At 41.5% G+C, this 19438-nt stretch overlaps 2 protein-coding genes across 9 annotated transcripts in view; one reads left to right on the plus strand and one right to left on the minus strand.

The window, feature by feature from the left end:
• dnm1a (dynamin 1a) overlaps nt 1-7298 on the minus strand; it is a 53067-nt gene extending 45769 nt beyond the window's left edge. For 3 of the 8 annotated variants that reach the window (XM_085793341.1, XM_085793343.1, XM_085793338.1), the window contains exon 1: nt 6861-7295. In XM_085793341.1, the coding sequence (XP_085649467.1) occupies nt 6861-7021 (161 nt within the window). In that variant the 5' untranslated portion in view covers nt 7022-7295. Of the gene's footprint in view, nt 1-6860 lie in introns of all 8 variants that reach the window. The other 5 variants (XM_085793342.1, XM_085793339.1, XM_085793337.1 and 2 more) reach the window with 3 other exon arrangements.
• A 1327-nt stretch (nt 7299-8625) lies between these two features.
• ciz1a (cdkn1a interacting zinc finger protein 1a) lies at nt 8626-19127 on the plus strand. The gene is made up of 16 exons (XM_085793345.1): nt 8626-8748; nt 9260-9575; nt 10732-10859; nt 11521-11777; nt 12444-12546; nt 12737-12824; nt 13043-13131; nt 13251-13327; nt 13494-13706; nt 13794-13924; nt 14077-14170; nt 14277-14390; nt 14511-14660; nt 14746-14824; nt 14938-15059; nt 15394-19127. The coding sequence occupies exons 2-16, from the start codon at nt 9391-9393 to the stop codon at nt 15907-15909; spliced, it is 2346 nt and encodes a 781-aa protein (XP_085649471.1). The 5' UTR covers nt 8626-8748; nt 9260-9390; the 3' UTR covers nt 15910-19127.
• Nucleotides 19128-19438: the final 311 nt, after the last annotated feature.

Below are 19438 nucleotides of genomic sequence, written 5' to 3' on the forward strand. Positions count from 1 at the left end.
TGTTGTGCATAAATGCTGCAGTGATACCAGAATAATTAAAAAGTATATATTTGTTATTTTAGAAATTCAAATGGATGTTTTTGTATCAGTTTTTTTTCCATATAGCAGGATTTTTGTTATGTGTATGTATCTTTTAAAAGAAAAAGAAGGAACAGCCAAAGTAAGAGATGTAAAGTTTTTAAATGTAATCCACTGACAATATAATTCTTCCAGAAGACTGTACAAATCTCTTCTCTCAGTGAAACGATTTGTGAAATTTAAAGCGTGTCTATAAATGTTCATGCACAGTAGCTCCCTATCAAACATTGCACTTTTTGCAAATAACCTAAACTCAAAGTGCTGCTTCATGTGCGTCACATCACTTCCGATTCCCAGACACAGTCAGATGCTGAGCCGTGTTTAATCCCGCTCTAATGCGTGCAGCAGTAATAACAACCCTGACGGCAGTGAACCAGCACAGGCAGGCAATTTCCCTTCCCAAGCATCGTTTGGGTCTTAGAAGGATGAGACTGCTTTTTGGTGATGAATCAGGCACATACACAGATACACACATACACACACATTATTGTTAACCACAGAGGGAGACGGAGCCAATGAAATAGCTGGATTCTGGATGGGGGTGGATTCCAGATTAGAGCAGAGCCAATGGGAGAATGTATAGTTGGTGAGCTGTGCTCCAAACACAGATTAGTTGTAATCCTCTGTAGCTGTATCAGAACAAATGATGTCCTCTGTTTCTCACTCGCTGCCCTCTCACTCTTCCTGTGCCATTCAGTTGTAACTAAGATAATAATGGGTCGCAGCCAGGCAGCAGTTCAGAAACTTCCCTGGTTAGCGTGTCCATTTATTTACCAAGACACATCTTTATTTATTTTTCAGACAGAACCAGGAAATGTAGTGTTAGTTACACATTTCAGAGGCATTTGATAAAGTTAAGATGGATCGTTGGGATCAAATGAGGAAAAGAATAATTTGATAGAAAATAAAGTCGAGATAAATGATCATCTATGTGCAGTTGAGTTGTTGCTCTCGATTGTGCAGTGAATTGGATTTAATCTGAAATGCAGGTTGACTGAACATTACTCTCGGATAATTATACAGCTTTCCAGGGAATTAACAAATAAATAGGGCATAGAGGAAACTCTAAGAGCTGTAAAATACAATGTTAACATATGAGTTCAATATTTATTTGAGAAAAAAGAAGCAAACCTCACAAATCTAATTATGTCTTACAAGAAAAACATCAACTATATATGAAATGTAATTTCAAAATATAATCTCTCCTTCTTAAAATGTCATTCCCCTATGTAAGTGATTAAAGCACTGGCCACCTCTGTGTTTCTATTAATGTCTCTTCCTGAGGGTTGTAGTTGAAAAGGAGAATAAAGGCTTTAATGGAGCTACAGTTACTGTCCTTGTCTCTCACATGACTGGAGCTGCTGCTACTCATCCGAACGCTTCTGGCCTTTACTGCGTTATGTAATACATGAAACCAGCTATATATCATAAAGTTAATCTCAGTGTGGGGGTTGGAAAAGTGATGGCAGCAGAGGGGGGGAGAAACGTCTGCGTTGTGTGGTTTTTTGTTGTTGTTGTTTTTTCATGTTCCCGGGTTGTGCTAGTGCCAGCAGCCTTCACTTGATAACAAAGTGCTTCAGCCTGGCTGAGCTGCGCACCATGCAGCAACTACACCCTCCTGGGTTTGACAGCAATCCAGGAAAAGCAGCCCTCTGCTCATGTCTCATTTTATGCTACCAGCTAGAAAACTGAACTCATAACAATTTACAATGCATATAATACAGTATATTCCCATAGTCTGACTATTATGTGCCGTGTTTTATCTAATCCACAACATTTACAGGGAACTGAGGTGCCATTTTACCCTCTGTTATGATATGACAGGATATGAATATTTAAAAGTCATTGTCGGTGCTCGCTGTGTTGTGGGAGAAGCAGCTGCTGCGGTGCTGGTTAGGTTGTTTTCAAAAGAACTGTCCGTGGTGCTGAAACCAGCATCAGCACTGTTTCTGTAAACAGTATCTGAGCTAACTGTGCTGTGTGTACAGTGCTAAGCATCACACTGAATCATTAATATGTAGCCTGGTAAATTCAACGTGCTGATTTCTGCCTTTTTCTGAATCTCCTCTGTATCTTTTGCTTTTGACTTTTGACTTTGTTGTCATTTTACTGTGACAGTCTTTCAGACAGCGTCACAGCTTTGTGGCCGACCTTTGTTTTTCTTGTCTACTTATTCAAATCCATTCAATAAAACATTTTCTGCACAATTTTAGTATAAATATTTTAAAAATAATTCTCAAACTAAAATGCTTCTGACCCACATTCAGAGTCAGGATGGTACAGCACACTATATGGTTTGAATATAGTGACTATTGTGAAAGACAGTATGCACATCATATTTTCTTTAGAATAGCAAATTCTTCAAAAAAAAACTTTACTTTTTATTGAAAATAAGCTCTGAAGACTATAACTGCACATGTATTGTCTGAAAATATCCAAAAGGTGTATATGACAAAGAAAAAGCAACACATTATCACAAAAATTCTATGTTTTTCATTTGAGGTTTTCTGCTAAAAGAATGACTTCATTTGACGAACCAACCATTAAATAGTTGCCAAGTGATTTTGTATATTGATTAATTGATTAACTAATCAATCACCTCAGTCCTAATGAAGACAGAACCTGCCATACACTGCTCATGCACCCCCATACTTTGACCTTTTGAACAAATGACTCATTTTGGGCTGCAACTTTTAATTTCATGCATCTTTTCCTCTTCTTTGTGACATCCTGTCAACTTCTCTGCATCCATTTAAAATAAATGCCACACTGTGAATGCAGTGATGTTAGACTTAGTCAGACATGTGACCAAACATCCCCACCTCTATGTGAACTGCTTCATCCACCTGGAAATGAATGTGTTGGGCACCGGGACCAGTGAAGCTGCCGGCTTTGTCAGTGCTAATGAGACTCATGGGACAGAAAATACAAACTGGTGGGAAGATGTGTCGGACGCAGATGGGACCCAGGTAGGGCTTGGATTCAGATTTGTGAAATGTCAACTCACAAGCTGGTCAGCAGAGGGACACGGACCGAAGATACAGGACTAAAACAAAGTGATGCTTGTATGTACAGGTAAACAGAAGCTGAATCTATTAGTCAAATTAAATGATGTGTCAGTCAATGCGAAATTAATCTGCAGTCAGTTTTCAAACAAAAAGACCAAATGATCACTGATCTCCGCTTTTAGATAGATAGATAGATAGATAGATAGATAGATAGATAGATAGATAGATAGATAGATAGATAGATAGATAGATAGATAGATAGATAGATAGATAGATAGATAGATAGATAGTTTTCATTTTTAACTTGAAATCTAACAGTCAGTCAATGCCCAAATACAAAAACCCAGCATCATAAGCTTAGACCAGAAGGTGCCAAAGAAAACAACTAAATGTATTGATTATTAAAGGTATTGGTGACATATCAAGATTGATAATGATGTGTAGTGGATCCATGTAAATGTATTTAACCTTTGCTGCTTTTACTCTGTAGCTGGACCCTTTTTAAATGTGATGGTAAAAAAAAAAGTGCTGCCTGAGTTAAAGTTAAATTTAGAGACAGAAAAAGGCTGAGACAAAAATGTTGAACTGCAGCCATGTGAACAGTGAAAACCTGTAAGAGAGCAGCAGACTCTCTGCAAGAAGGAGACGTTATAAAAGCCTGATAAAAAAGAAACACCCACTGAAGGACAGATGGTGAAGTGGAATAGATCAATTTGATTAGTCTCCTCAAACGTTCTCTTATGCCATTACCACGACATATCTCTACATCACTTAGAGGTGAGCCGTCCTTGGCCCTGAGTCGCACCAGACGGGCATGGTACAGCATCACAATACAAATCTAATCCACCCGAGAGTAAAGGTGTCATTGTTAGGCATCAAGACAAACTAGATGTGCATTAAAGTGCTTCTGCAAAGGTTTGTATCGATCCTGTATCTGCTACCTTATGTAGAAAGAGTGGTTTGATAATTATCCTAAAGGCTTCAAAGAAACAAAGAACTTCTTTGTATCCATTTCCCACTCATGCTCCATAGACAGGTAAATCCAGACATGCTTTAAACAGCTTGTGAAATAATTAATGTAAATGTATGTCTGACATTTTGAAGTCTATACTTCAGTATTGATTTTCCGTGCTGCTGACTGTATAAGCTGCTAAACTAGACAGAGGGAGAACAAAGCCCGGACCAGAGCTGTGAGAGTGAAATTATCAGTCATTGTCTGTTACTGCCAAAAATCAACCAAGTAACAGCTTAATGACAGAAAAAAAAGAAAGAAAAAAGACGTACCACTCCCAGAAAATGATGTTAAGTGAGTCTCTGAGAAGCTGCTATGTTAATGTCTGAGTAAAAGAAGAAAAGAAGTGTTGTAATAAGTAAACACATGGTGTATTGTACGTCTATGCTGGTTTAGAGCAATGACATAAACACAATAGGCCACTTGGGGTTGGAGTGGGGGTTGAAGGCTGGTAGAGGGGGAGGAGGAGGAGGAGGATAAGAGGACCTGAGCTATACGTCACTGCAGCTGGACCAGTGCATACATTAACACATGACAGTGTCTGCAATTTGTTCTCTGCTGCAAGATGGCAAAGACCGCAGGCCGCACCGACACCAGCAACAACAAAAAGACAAGATGCAGCCAGTGTGCTGCACATCTGACGGCAGAAACTCCTCGTAATGTAACGTTACAGTGAAAGAAGACTTTCAGCTTTCAACCGCTGGTCCCTCGGGTGAGGCGGTGTAATTAGACACAAGCTGTTGCTATGACAACAGCTGGGTTAGTGCAGCATAACGCAGCCTGGTTTGATGAGCGTGAAGAGATAGTTGTAATAGTGTAAGAAGAGAAAAAAACTCACACAACAGGGCCAATCTATATAAAACGCTGCTCAGAGAAACGTCCATCTATTCCTCAATTTGAGAAACAGCAGTTTACAGTTTACAGATTTTCATTTCTTATTTCTTTTTATTCAAGCACTAAGTTAAAGGGTAACACCACCAATTTAATGCATCAAAGCTTGTTTACAGTTCTTCAGGACAACTACTGCATGTTAAAAAGTGCTTTCATGGATTAACATATTCTCAATGTATGCTAATGCATTCAATATTAATACATGAGAGGTAAAAGTTGGGCTAAAGCATTTTGTGGCTGTTTGAGTTGCATTCTTGGTGATGCAGGCACCAGGATTAACAACAACAAACAAGAACACAATGCCAAATCAGATTCTTTTAAATCTCCTAAAATGCACTTGTAGGCAACATCAACAAAAACTGATATCTGCAAGTAGCACCATGTGCAGATTAGCCTGGGATGTAAACAGTCGGCCTCTCTCACCTACTACCTGTTAAGATGGGGATTAGCACTGTGGCCATGTGGTGAAGTTTCTGTATCGGCTGCTTTTACAAAATGTAAAAGAAAGATAATAAAAGGTGTCAAGCGAGGGAGAAAAAAAACGCCCTATGTGTTCACGCCTCATTACACCTGCAGGAGAGTGATGAATCAATTAAAAAATCTCACTGATGGATCTATCCGTCCAGTGGGATGATGAAGGATATTTCATTGTGGAATATAGCGCTTGTTAAGGGTGGTGGTGGGGGGTGGGTGGGCTGGCCTACACACTCTGACCTTGTCTACTCAGGAAATACTGCTGAATCACATCCTGCATGGTATATCCAGGGGAATTAAAGTCTACAAAACCGAACACACACACACACACAAAACAAATTGTCTGATCAACTGAAACATAGAGAAGCAGGACTAACAAACTGTTAGCAAAGTGACACCCATGCTGTTGCCTACACGAGGTAAGCTTCATTTACAGCATAAGCACTGGCAGACAGATGGAGCTGAGCTGGAAAGGCTCAGAGCTCAGGTGGACTGTCCCTCTCTCTTTCTCTCTCTCTCTCTCTCTCTGTGTGTGTGTGTGTGTGTGTGTGTGTGTGTGTGTGTGTGTGTGTGTGTGTCTCTCTCTCTCTCTCTCTCTCTCTGCAAGGTCATACTGCAGCATAACAGATCAGATTTGTTCCCCTGGCTTCATTTTATATCATCATCATCATGAACAGCAGCTCTGACAGACACAAAGCTGTGCATGTTTGTGAGATTGAACCCTCTTCACACTCAGTTAGACAGCATCCCTTTGCACCCTTGCCTGGTTGGTGGTGGGGGATTAAAAGGCCTATATGGACAACAAAAATTGTGGCCCTGTCATAGAGACAACAACACATCCAGCAAGCTCACTGTACCTGCACCTGCTTCCCAGGAAGTCTGCATCCACACTGAGCCCGCCTCTGAGACTGTTGTCATATAGGATTTATAATGATAAACATGTGCATCCTGGTCTAATTTTGACACTAAAAACCAGGAAGTTTTGGAAATAACTTATCCTTCCTTGAAGCCATCAAATTTAGAAGTGTTATTTAACAGGAATTTATAAGGTTCCCTGAATGCATCATGTAGTTGTTAACAGATAAACTTAACCAGGGATTTATGCAGGCCTAGCAAAAATAATCTTCTTGCCTTGGTGTTGCATGGAAGCAACCATCCAAACGGTGAAAAATGTGCGATATTTATAGGGTTTGTAGGGTTGAATGACTCTGACAGGATCTCAGTGAAGCCTTATTGCATGTTAGATTTAAAAACCTGCATAAGAAGAAGGGGGATGGGGATGACTGAGCTGTGTAGAGCTACTGCGGAGCCGCTTGCTTGCTTGCTTGGTGCACCGGGAGGCGCATCAACAACGCATCGCAGCCTGGAAAAAAGCTCCTATAGATAAGAGGACTTACTTCCCGACGAAGTTCTCCAGCACCGAGCTCTTCCCCGCGCTCTGGCCGCCCACCACGGCGATCTGCGGCAGGTCAAGGTTGGCGTTTTGGCCGATGGCGGAGAAGGCATCTTGCATACGGTTCACCAGAGGAATTAAATCCTCCATTCCCCGGTTGCCCATCTTTGCGGTGCAATCGGAAGCCTATCCTTTTTTTTCCCCACCAGTCAGAGCAGCAGATTTATTGTATTTCTCTTCTTATTCTTATTCTTGTTCTTCTCGTCGTTCCCTCTCCTCGCCACCCTCGAGTTCAGAGGGCGTCTTGTGTGTGTGTGTGGACTCGCACCGGTTTCACTTTTCGGTTCGCTTCCTCATTGACTGCGCCTCCTCGGTGTGTCAGTCAGATCACCTCAGCTTTGGACGCTCTCCCTCCACCACTGAACATGTACACTCCTCTCTCTCAAGCCGAGCACCGCAGCAGCAGGGGGGGGAGGAGGAGGAGGAGGAGGAGGATGAGGATGATCTCTTGTATTTTTTACTCAGGAGAGATTCCTGCAGTTCTCCACCTCGACCGCTAGGTGGTGACATTGCTGCACTTTCGCCGTGTCACCTGTCAAATAGTTGATAAAACGGGAAGTTCTGGGTTTTAAAAGACTTTAAAGTTTAATCTTGTGAGAGTGGATTGGATAGTATGTAGGTAAATAGAGGATCTGGAAAGTTTTTCTTTTTGTTATTGATCAAACAGACTATTTTGTGTGAATGTGAACTACACATCTTCAATGGACCGTGTTAGCACCATGGACAGAGGCCAGGGGGCACTCCACATACACCTTCATGTTTTGGTTTGTTTTTTATAATCCAGAATATCTCTCACTTTAACCATTGAGTGTGCCTTAGTAAAAGAAAATATTTGTGGTCAAACAAGAGCAAGTCCGGTGTTTGATGATGACTTTTCTTTTTCTTTTAAATCTAGGTCAGCATCCAGTTGTTCAATGTTTGTATTGATAGAAACCATTAGTTGATTAATCCATTAGTTGATCAACTCAGAAGGGAAAAATAAATGGTAGCTATTTTGATCAGTTAATCATTTAGACAAATTTGGCAATCACTAACTGCTTCCTTCCAGCTTCTCCTTTTGGAGGATTTGCTGCTTTTCTCTGTTTTCTGTTAGCCTAAAAGAAAACCCTGAATATATATTTAGGGTTGATTGCTTGTCATACAATCTGAAGACATCACCTTAAAATATTGTAACTTGTAATGGACATTTCCATTATCTTGAGGACCAAATAATTGATTTATCTGGCCAAATCAAAAAATAAATGTCATTAAGAAAATAACCGAATAACTGAAGCTCCACTGACAATCTACCAACACAAATGAAGGTAGGTTATAGAACGATAAATACTATATAGACTTAAAAACAAAAACAAAAACAAAAAACATATTTGTATATCCATCCATTTATCGATTAAAGTGCTTTATCCAACGGGTCATGGGGGTCTGGAGGTGCTAACCACTGCACCACCACACCACACCACACCACCATATTGTGTTATATTTTTTTTATTTAACTCCAAACTCTAAATATCAAATAATTATAATTTAAACAAAAAAAACAACAACAAAATACAAATTTCTATTTAAAATGAAACACTGTAATTTTAAGACAAATATACAAAATATAAAAACCCATGTGCAGAGCTGAAGCACTACCTCCAGACAACCACCAGGGGGCGACAGGTCACACTCATTTCCCCCACACAGTCTCTCTCCACTCACAGTAGCTTGTTACTTAGCGTCTCTGCTGCTTCATGCAAGTTACACCGGGACTGAGAGCAACTAATTCAGCCTGTGCCATGATGTCCTTAGCCGGATAATAAAGCGCCACCACCGCTCTACTTTTTTGAGAAGTAAGTAAAGCTGCTGTAGAAAGCCTAAGTTAAAAAGAAAAAGAAAGAAAGTAGCAGAGGCGCGGCGCAGCTGGTTTATCTATCTACGGCGTTAGCCTGTTAGCTCAATGCTATGCTAAGCTAAGACAGGTTCATTTTAATGGCAGGTGTATCTCTGTATTTATTCATTTATCATTTATACATTGTGTCTGTTTTGTGGGGATAACATGCAGCTTTTTTTTTCTTCAAAACGAATAGTTAATGTGCAGTTTGTTTGTTTGTTTTTTCGGAAAGTTTGCTAACAGAGCACAGAAGTAAGTATTTAGCTTCACCAAAAAAAGAATTGTTGTTAGCCAAGTTGCTAACGCTAGCTAGGCTAGTTGTCATCCCCGAAATTTGAGAGCGACCTGTTGTGTGTGTCTCTCTGTGTGTGTGTTTAGGGGCACTGGTGTTGGATGTGTCTTTACAACAAAGAGTTGTTCTGACAGTGGGGGGTTGCACGTACTACATCACGCTTCCTCTTCCGACCCAGGGATCTTTATATTTCGACAGGTGTAACGTTACGTTCATCCATCCATCCATCCAACCAACCGCAGCAGCAGCCTCCGGAGGGTAAACACCACCACCACCACCGCTGCTGTTGGGGTATTTTAAGACCCCGCAATGTTCAATCCGCACATCCAGCAGCAGCAGCAGCAGCAGCAACAGCAGCAGCAGCAGCAGTTTCACCAGCACCTGCGGCAGCTACAGCAACTTTTCCAGCAGCAGCCGCCGCCGCCTCCACCGCAGCCGCCGCCGGGGCACCATGTCCCGCATCACCACCACCACCACCACCACCAGACGCCGCGGTAAGCACGGCTACTCGAGACCGGGGATGAGGGGCAGGGCCTCCTGGGTGATAATGTGTTAGTGGTGGCTGCTGAGCTGGAAGAAGCCCCTGTCAAAACACATACCAGACTGGGACTGGACCTTTTATGGGTGGCAGCATTTCAAGTTTAGTTAGAAATTACATTTGTACACTTAGATTTGTTTCCGTTTTTTTATGTGTGCAGTGAAGTTGGACTATTGTAATGCTTTGTTATCTTGTTTGTAGAAGCAGTATTGATAAATTGGAGATTTTATGAAGCCCTTTTGTAAGATAAAGTGGCCTTAGGGCTATAAATTATGATTACTACATCTGTTATGGCCTGTTGGCACCATCATCACACCCTGATTTGTGATACAAAGTCGTACCATGTCGTGTGGGCTTGTGTCATGCTACATGTCAGATTTTAGTTCTGTGTCTGTAATCGTCACATGAATCCAGGATGCAGGCCTCGTGTTTATTTTAAAGGATGGGCAAAAAAAGTAGCAGTTGATCCCACAAGCACCCCAAACTTAATCTGTTTTCTTAGATGTAATTCCTGTGCTGTCATTCATTGCTACCACCCCAATGTTTACTCCGTATGACTAATCATGAGCTTTTATACAAAGCTAATAATATTCTGTAGTTTGTTTCATGATCTTTTTCTATAGGGCTCTACATGTGAAGTCTGCCCAGCACTTGTTTATGAACGTTTGAGTGTTATGCAATGCAGTTTGTGCTATATAAAAAAAAAAAAGAAATGTTAAAACTGATTCCATGCCAAAGCTGATATGCAAGGACTATGACTTCTCATAAGAGCGAGTCCATATCGCAGCCGCATTGTGCTTGACTGGGTCAGAACATAGCTTGTAGGGAAAATAAAGACTGCATAAATGATCTACCTGATTGTGAAATAATCAAACTGACATCCTGCTTTTGGATTTGTGTGCAGGTGTTCATGTCAATAAACTGTAATTTCCACATCAGGATATTGGCTAATTGTCAAATATTAAGGGTGTGTGTGTTAAATATTTCTAGATTAGTCAGCTTTGGTTGTGAACAGGAGTAGATGTTTCGGCTGATACTCTGTCTACACCTCTTCTGTTCGTGTCAGTTTAAATAACGCAGCATGTTTTTTCTCTTATGCGTTTGCCATACAGAGCCATTCCCGTGCCTCCCCAGACAGCACCTCCTCCTAGGATGGTCAACCTGTGCCAGGCGACCCAGACCACCATCCTCGCCCCCAATCCCATGCTGCAGGGGGCCATACTGATGCAGCAGATGCAGGGTACGTTTGGCATTAGACTTTAAAGGACAATTCCAGGTAAATTCAACCTGGGGTTATAGTTTCCTTGTATTTTAGGTCTAAAAGAATGAATCTGAAGATTTTCTTTTCAATTGCTCCTGTTATGCAGTAGTTCTGTCTGTCCGCATCGCATCGCCACAAAAACGTCATCCCCCCAAGTTGATATTTCTTTGTTGATAAAACAAACAGGGGAGCTTCAGACGACCTGTAAACATATTGAGCCATCAACTTGACTCTCGCGCAAGACTTTGTATTACAGCTCCGTTTACAAACATGTCAGCTTTCTTGTAGTAAACGAACCCCGTGGTGTGAGTTTGAATAGCCATCTGACGCTGTCTGTGAAAGAAATTTGTGGTTTTGTGGGATGTAAACAGCCTAAACAGCATAAGATCGGTCCGCTCCCATTATACGCTGCCGTGGCGATGCGGGGACAGACAGAACTACTGCATAACAGGAGCAATTAAAAAGAAAATCTTCAGATTCATTCTTTTAGACCTAAAATATTAGGAAACTATAGTCTCAGGTTGAATTAGCCCGGATTTGTCCTTTAAAGACAGCGTATCAGGGAAAAAAACATCCCTGCATTATAGTAGCTAACACATGTAAGGGAATAAAACGGCTTTCATGCATTTCTGTTGTCTAGGTAACATGCGGGGCTTTGGGATGGGCGGTCAGCAGTTCCGTCAGTTCTTCACAGCGGGGGCCAGGTCGTCTCTGCTCGGGCCGGTTCCCATGGGCATGGCCATCAAGTCCCCCATCATGGGGTTCCCGGCCGCACGACCCTTCCACCCACATGCTCGCTACTACAATAATAACAACAACAACACTAGCGCCACGGTTACCACCACAGCCCCCTCCACCGCCGCCGCCACCGCCTCTTCGTCTTCATCCACCACCACGGTAATTATAACAGCACCATTATAATGATTATAATCACTGTGTAGCATTTCAGCCCAGCTAATACACTCCTTTGGGATTGTGTGAATGTCAAATGCGTCAAGATTTAACCTCTCAGTGCTTGACTCAATGAGTTGATTAACAAAGAATTAAGAAAAACCATCCTAAAAATGGATTAATTGATGTTGTAAAATGAAATTTCAAATGGAAGGTAATATGGTATTTTAACTAAATGTCAGTTGTGTGGACAAAACAAGTACTTTAAATGTTAAATGAGGTGAGAGTCTTTTTGTTTTCAGACTTTCGAATGATTTATTGGTTAACCAAAAGAGAAAATAGTAGATTAATGAAAAATAACTGGAGTAGACTTCAGCCTTAAATAGGCGGATCATGTTATCAAATGATTTTAAGCTGCTCTGATTAAATTAAGCATTTACTTAGGTTGAACATGCAATAATATGTTTAATATACAAACAATACAGTTTCAGATGTACAGCAAAAACAGTTGGATCCAGATCTATTAAAATCTTATTTTAATCTCTCAGGTGCGTCTCTGTCTGGGTATAGCCGTATCAGTTGGTGCCAGTGTTGACGCCAACTTAAATAAACAAGCCGAGCGTCTTTTTCTGCAGTATATCTAAAAAGCTGTTTTCTGTGACTGTTGTGTAGGACGCCACAGCTCGCCAGCCAGACAGGAAGCGAGACAGCGAGCAGATGGCAGCAGGGAGCACGGAGAACCAGCCAGCAGCTAGCAGCACCAATGAACCCAGTGGTAAGTCTAAAACAGATACAGATGAAATCCAGTCAGCACTGAAAGATATTAAGGTGTATAGCACGAATTGAGTACGATATGTGACTTCAATACAACTACAATAGTACTGGAGAATACAGACGGTGAACATTTGTTTGATAGTGTTGTTATGCTGTGTTTCTAACTTTGGATTTGCATTTACCAGCCACAGATGGTGAAGTGGGAGGAGTGGAAGGACCCACACAGATCTTGGAAGAGCAACTTGAGGAACCTGCTGTGAAAAAGCATAGGACAGAAGAGTAGGGAAACTTTTTTATTTCCTGTGGTTTGAGAAAATCTTATCTCATCAGAGTTTAACATATTACCTCTAGAGGAAGGAAAGGTGGCTCCGGGTTTTGCAGTGTTTTCTTTCTTTTCTCCAATTTTTGAAGAAAACATTTTTCATCAGCTATGAAGAAAAAATACAGACTGATAATGTCCTCTGTTTGATTGTTAAACAATTTTTCTTCTTTCTCAGGTCAGAAATTATCACTATTCCAGACACACAGGAGGAGGTTCTTTCTTCAGAGTGCAGCAACAGCAACACGGAGAAGAATCTGCCTGAAGGTAAAAAAAAACAAACACACTTCAACCTCAGGTTTGCAGAGCAGAAGCACAATATTTATCTAAATGTAGTAAAGTTTAGGTCAGGTGAGATGAACGCTTACTCTTGAATCTTTTTCCAGATGACGCCCTTCTGGAAGGAGGCTCTACGGGGGAGTCTGATGTCATGGAGGTGCTGGAGGAGAGCAGAGCTGATCAGGTGAGAGTAGGTTTTCATTTGCCATGGTCAGGTTCATTGATAAAATGATTTCCATGTGGTTAAATCACCAGTGCAAATACTGCTACACTCTATTTATCATACTCTTCTAGATGTCAGTTAAATAAATGTATGAGGGTTTAACATCTGGTTTGTGAAACCTCTCTAGGTGCACACCGACAGCTGTTTGTCTGCCCAGTCACCTTCTGGCGGGCTGAGCGAGGATGACCAGCAGGTTAGTTTACCCCCAGAGGAGACGCCACAGGGGCAAGACATCTCCTCAGGTTCATCAGGCAACCAGGACGAAGGGGAGGAAGGTGCAGGGGATGGCGCCACCAAGTTCTACTGCTACCTCTGCAGCATCACCTGCCACAACCAGCAAGTAGGTCCAACATCAGCTTTTACACTTGACAAGGCGTTACTTTTCTCTTCTGTTTTTAAATGATTGCTTCTGTGTTTTTGTCTGCAGAACTTCAGGAGTCACATGAACAGCATTTCCCACCAGCAAAGGATGATGGAGATCCAACACATGAGCAACGCCTGCCTGGTCACGCTGCTGCCACGGGTGCAGGAGTCTCTACAGGGAGCAAACAAAGACGGGTCCGTTTTTCCGATTGCACTTCGGCAGGATGATTTCACTGCTTTTTTTTATTTTAACCGTCAACAGATTAACTTCAGCTGTCTCCGGTGAACTATTCTGAGTTGGGAAGGTGAGAAAACACTCATATAATCCTTGTCTGTGCTCTTTGCAGAGAGAAAATAGCAGACGTGAAGCGTTGGTGTGCCACCTGTCACACCCACTTCACCAGCAGCATCATGGATCACAGGCGCACAGAGGAGCACAAAGTAATCAGCTGCTCACTTTACAGATAAGCACATATATAAAGAGAGAGAATGTGATTGCTGTGTAATGAAGTAATATTATGTTAATAAATATTTATCTTGTCCTCAGCTTGCCAGCAGAACAGCCATCTCCTCCTGTACAGTCTGCAAGAAACACTTCAGGACCTCCCAGATTTTTGTGGAGCACTTGCAGTCTCAGGAGCACAGACAGAAGATGGAGAAGGTATCTAGGTTTAAAATCCCAAACACACAAGCATGTATTTACCAAGAGATGAAGATAAAACTAATCCTCCTAACTTAGCAATGCTGTTGCTCCTCGCTAATGTACGTTACTTTGTCTTAGCTTCAGGAAAAGGAGGGCTGCGAGGCCTTGGCTAAGCTGACTGCCATGGACACTGATGGCTTTTCGTTGGATGAGGAGGAGGGCAGCGAGGTGGAGGAGGTAGAGGAAACACAGAGGAGTGAAGAAGACCAAGACTGCACCGACAAACAGGTGATTTAATTTGTTATTTGATGCGATCTCTGTGAGAGATTAAAACTCAACTAAAATCATATTAACTGTGTCTGCTGTGGTGCAGGATGGCTGGTCCTCCCTTAAAGAAGTGACTCTGAAGAACATGGCCAGTGATGAACAGTATGACTCTGACACAGTCTACGGTGAGTGATGACTAACTCCTGCTCCTTCCCAGCAGACGTCATTGTTCCTCTGGCTTTTCCTGCACTTTTATCAGATTTGAGTGAAATTCAATCTCCTGTTTCTTTTACCACAGGCTCCAGTTTCTTTGTGCCAGTGGCAGGTTTTATCTGCAGACTCTGCAACAAGTTTTACCACTTTGAATCTTCAGCCCTACATACCCACTGCAAATCACTGACGCACTTTGAGAACCTCAAGGTTGGTTTTTCATCACTTCATCAACCTTGATTGCACTATTTAATAGGTGATACCTGATACATCTGATTATCTGTAGCCCAAATTAAAATAACTGTTGTTCCATTACTTATACTTTTTAAAGGAGCTCTTCATGAAGTTAAGTGCATTAATATCATCTTTGGTAATTTGGGTCCAGCATTTAAGAATTTAGCATTTTTGTGTTATAGTAATATAAATATATGAAAGCTCTTAAGGTGGTTGTGTGCAGCGATCTACAGGCAGACTGATGAGTATCAAAGTGCACTGAGGGATTTCCTCTGACTAATTGCAGTATCTGTCTGTTTTCCTTTCTCAGAGGTACAGAACGTTGCCCAGTCAAAAGGGTGAAGCTGTTGAATCTTCTAGAGAGACTCTCCAAGACTCAGACAGCCTCAGGCCTGTAACAGAAACCACCACGGACTTGACGGATGAAAATGCCCTCTCCAATGACATTGATTCACTGACGGACCCAAACTCCTTACAGCCCACAGTTTCACTCACCAGACTGCAAATGCAGACAGAAAACCAGCAACAAGAGAACGAGTCAGAACCCGACCCCCCGACCTCACAGGACCTCACCTCAGCGACCTGCACCGACGGCACAGAGCAGGACCTCAGCCTCAGCAGCAGAGAGGAAGAGATCACATCCCCCACACCTGTAGCTCAGGAGAGTCCTGCCGAGCTGCCAGACTCGGAGCCTACGGCTGCCGTTGAGGAGGCTAATGAAGAAGAAGAGGAGGAGGAGAGGGAGGCTCCTGCTGTCCCAGGGAAAAAGGGGAAGACAAAAACCACGGCCAAACGCAGGTCAGCGAGGGCCACGAACAGACGCTGAGCCAAACACGCGATGTGGTAAGACAGGACAGGACGTCTGGTACAACCTGAGCACAGCAGGACATATCGGTATGTGAAGAGGTGCTTTCATCAAATAGTGACCAAGAAGTGACGAGACCAGCCTCTCTCCCTGCTGGAAAGTCTGGAGTAAACACACACTGGTTATAGCGGAACATGACTTGTCATGTGAATTGCTCTCCCAGGGTGGGAAATTAACGTGTGACAGCCACCAAATGCATCCACAGTGGGTAAATGTCTCTTAATAAACTGGCTCCCAGTTGGAAAATGTTCATAAGTAGGTCACAGGAGGTTCCCAGACACACACAGCAGACTGACATTATTATGAAGTATGGACTTTAAATCCAAAACAAACTTCTTCTGTTCAGTATTCACATAAAAAAAAACATAATTATGTAACTAAGGAGAAACTCCTTATTTTGAAAAACCACTAGAAAACCCAGAACAGGGACACATAATCTGTTGCTGTATCTATATTAGTGTGTGACAAAGTGTACAGCTGAATTTATTGTGTACCTTTGATGGGCACTATTTCACCAGAGCTGCAAAACATAACTACAGACTTTGGATAAATACAAAGTTGCAGGTGAGATAGCTTTTTGAACGCCCCGGATAGCAGAAAAAAATTATGTTGAAATATTTGGAAAACATTTTATTATTATTATATTTCATCGGTAATGACATTCGAAAACCGCAGACTGACTTAGATTGGCATATGGATAGTTTTAGTCTGTGCTAGTGGTGTTGCTGTTGGGGTATTTCAGCCAGGACCACTACGACTGTTAGATGGATAGCCATGAAGTTTTGCACAGACATTTATGGTCCTCAGGGGATGAATCCAACTAACTCTGATTATCCTCTGACTTGTCCTTTACCACCAGCGTCCTCACTCATCCGTTAAAATATCAGGAGTCCAACGAGGATTTGTGCAGCCATTCACGCTCCCCAGAGGATAATTCCTCCACAGCCTTTGGCATGGCCGTGAGGTTCACAGTCTGGGGCTTAGCGTGACTTGTCTTAATACCTTTTAGATGAATTTCCTTGAGATTTAATACACACACTAATGATCCCATCAGGATGAAATATAAAATGCCTTATTTTTCATCAATTATGATTAGTTTTTTTTAGCTTTAATGCTCTCCATCAGTCTCAACTGTACATCCCAGATGACGTTACAGGATAATTATAATCTGTCTATGTAAAATATGTAGTATGGGATTGGGACACACTGACTAATTTAATTTAAGAAGACACTTCTCAAGTTGCTCCACAGCAACACTTTCTATCCATCAGTCTCTGGCTGGCTCACTGAAATGTTAATTTCCCACCCTGCTGTTTTCGAGAGATGACTTTTAGTTTTCTGGAAATTCTCTAGCTAGCTAGATGAATGATTAACTATGATAACCTACAAGTGTAGAAGACCATACTGATGGTAAAGTGGAGACATTTTCCACATTGCTAACCGCATAGCACACGCTTTTAGCAAGCTGAAACGTAGAATGTAACAAAATTAAGTGTTTGAGCAGTTGACAGCTTTTGATTAAAAACAAGTGTTTAATTGGTACTTTTGACTTGAGTGTGTCAAAACGCTGAAGCTTGAAACAGATTATAGTGTTGTTCAGGGCATTTTATCATCCTTCTTTTTTTAATTTGAGGTTGAGATTGTTGAGTATGGGCAGAAAAAAACAAAACATGAAACAGTACTGCACAGATTTTTTATCAGCAATAGGAAGAGTTTTAAGAAATCCAGACACGATCTGAAGAAGCTGAATGTCAACGTGAAAATGTCTTTTTGTATCTGCACACATTTCATATGGAGACGAAACCCCTGTATCCTTGAAAGGTTGAAGCAACTCTCTTGAAGCAGCGGACGGCTTGAAAAGCTTCTGCTAACAACCAGGCACCGAATTGGTTCAGATTAATGAGCTGTCCCCGGCTCCTGGAGGACTCCACATTCACTGAAGGTTGTCTGCACGTTGCTTTTATTGAAATTTGAATGTTTGTCAGTCGAGACAGAAGCTGTGTGAAGCTTAAAATGCTGCAAGGTTGTTTTGTTTTGTTTTTATTTTATTTTGGTTCTGGCTGGATTTCGCGGATTTCATCTTCAGAAGAGTCTTTTTTAATCTCAGAATTTATCAAGAGAAAAGACATTTGCAAATAATTGGTCACATCTGGTGTCACATTCCCATGGATGTTTGTCATGTGTGCCTACATTTAGAACGAAACAGCTGCTCCTTTCATATTGCCATAGACAGGAAAATGCTTCTACAAGCATCCACAGCACAAACATAGGAAGTGATCGTTGTTGAGGCTCATTTGCCTCCAGGTTGCCCTTGTTTTTGATTTCGACTTCCATCACGGAGGTTATGTTTTCACCTGTGTGTGTTTTATTTATTTAAGTACTGAACGGATTTGCACCAAACTTGATGGAGGACAGGGGCCAAGGAGGAAGCTATTTAATTCTAACAGCAGACATTTGCTTTAAATTTGACCTTTTTTCCCCCTCTTAAGTCTGGTGTATGTTGTTTGACATAGACCACAGACCCAGAGTGCCCCTGTGGTTTGTTTGCACTGGACAGTTGGAATCAATCTTCCTTTACAAGTCCCAATATTAATCTGCAAGGAAAAAAACAAGTGTCTGTAGGTATTTAATGTAGCAAATTATCCTTGCGAACCTTGGTGTAAAGCTCCAGTAACATACAGTAGACTACCCGTTGTAGATGATACAAGTGTTTAACTTTGGCTCCAGCATTTCAGCAGTCACACCATGCCACCATAAGGCGTATACATATACATATATGTATGTAAGGATGTTTTATTCCCTTCGTTATGAGTAGTGTGTTCTGGAAACATTTCAACCTCCATATTAGAGAGGGATATTCTTGACCACAAAAGGCGACTGACTGTAGCAACTCTTGTAGTCATGGTGGTGACTGTCACATGATGAGTATTGTGTCACGTTCTGTCTGAAGGAACAAGACGTGACGCTCAGCTCTGGAAGAGAATGAAGGCAGAGACAAAAGGACAAGGGTGATTTCAAACAGAGCTGTATGTTTCTTACTGTATTTTTATTCAGCTACTGACAAACTGAGATGAACAAACAGGTGTTGTTTTCTAATTGCTGGAAGTTTATTGTATTTTTGGATGTTTGTTTTCTGTTTGGGGGTCATTTTAATTTATATTAAAACAATTCCCACACTTTGTCGACTTCATTGTTTCCCCCTTTTTCTTTTTTTTTGCCAGTATTACTTACACATGATACAAACACTTATCAGACTGCAACACTCATTTCAAACAGATAAATGAAAACAAACAGGACAACACAGTGTAGATTTACAGTCATGCTGAAGATCAAACATAAATATTGATAAATCTCTGGAATGTTGCATATTTCTTTTGTGTGATAAAACATTTATCAGTAATCACAGAGATAGCTATAAGACGAGGCTGATATTGATGCTTGCTCTGAAGGAAACACACTACCGCTTTGTCATGAGCGACTCAAAAGCTTG

This window comes from Trachurus japonicus, chromosome 12, assembly GCF_045865225.1.
Source record: "Trachurus japonicus isolate A0001 chromosome 12, Traja_1.0".
Classification (NCBI taxonomy): domain Eukaryota; kingdom Metazoa; phylum Chordata; class Actinopteri; order Carangiformes; family Carangidae; genus Trachurus; species Trachurus japonicus.

Bases quoted from the DNA above. Each gene is read 5' to 3' on its own strand.
- ciz1a (XM_085793345.1), top strand. From the start codon at position 9,391: ATGTTCAATCCGCACATCCAGCAGCAGCAGCAGCAGCAGCAACAGCAG. The intron at 11,778-12,443 runs GTAATTATAACA...ACTGTTGTGTAG, and splicing joins CGTCTTCATCCACCACCACG to GACGCCACAGCTCGCCAGCC. The intron at 13,132-13,250 runs GTAAAAAAAAAC...ATCTTTTTCCAG, and splicing joins GGAGAAGAATCTGCCTGAAG to ATGACGCCCTTCTGGAAGGA.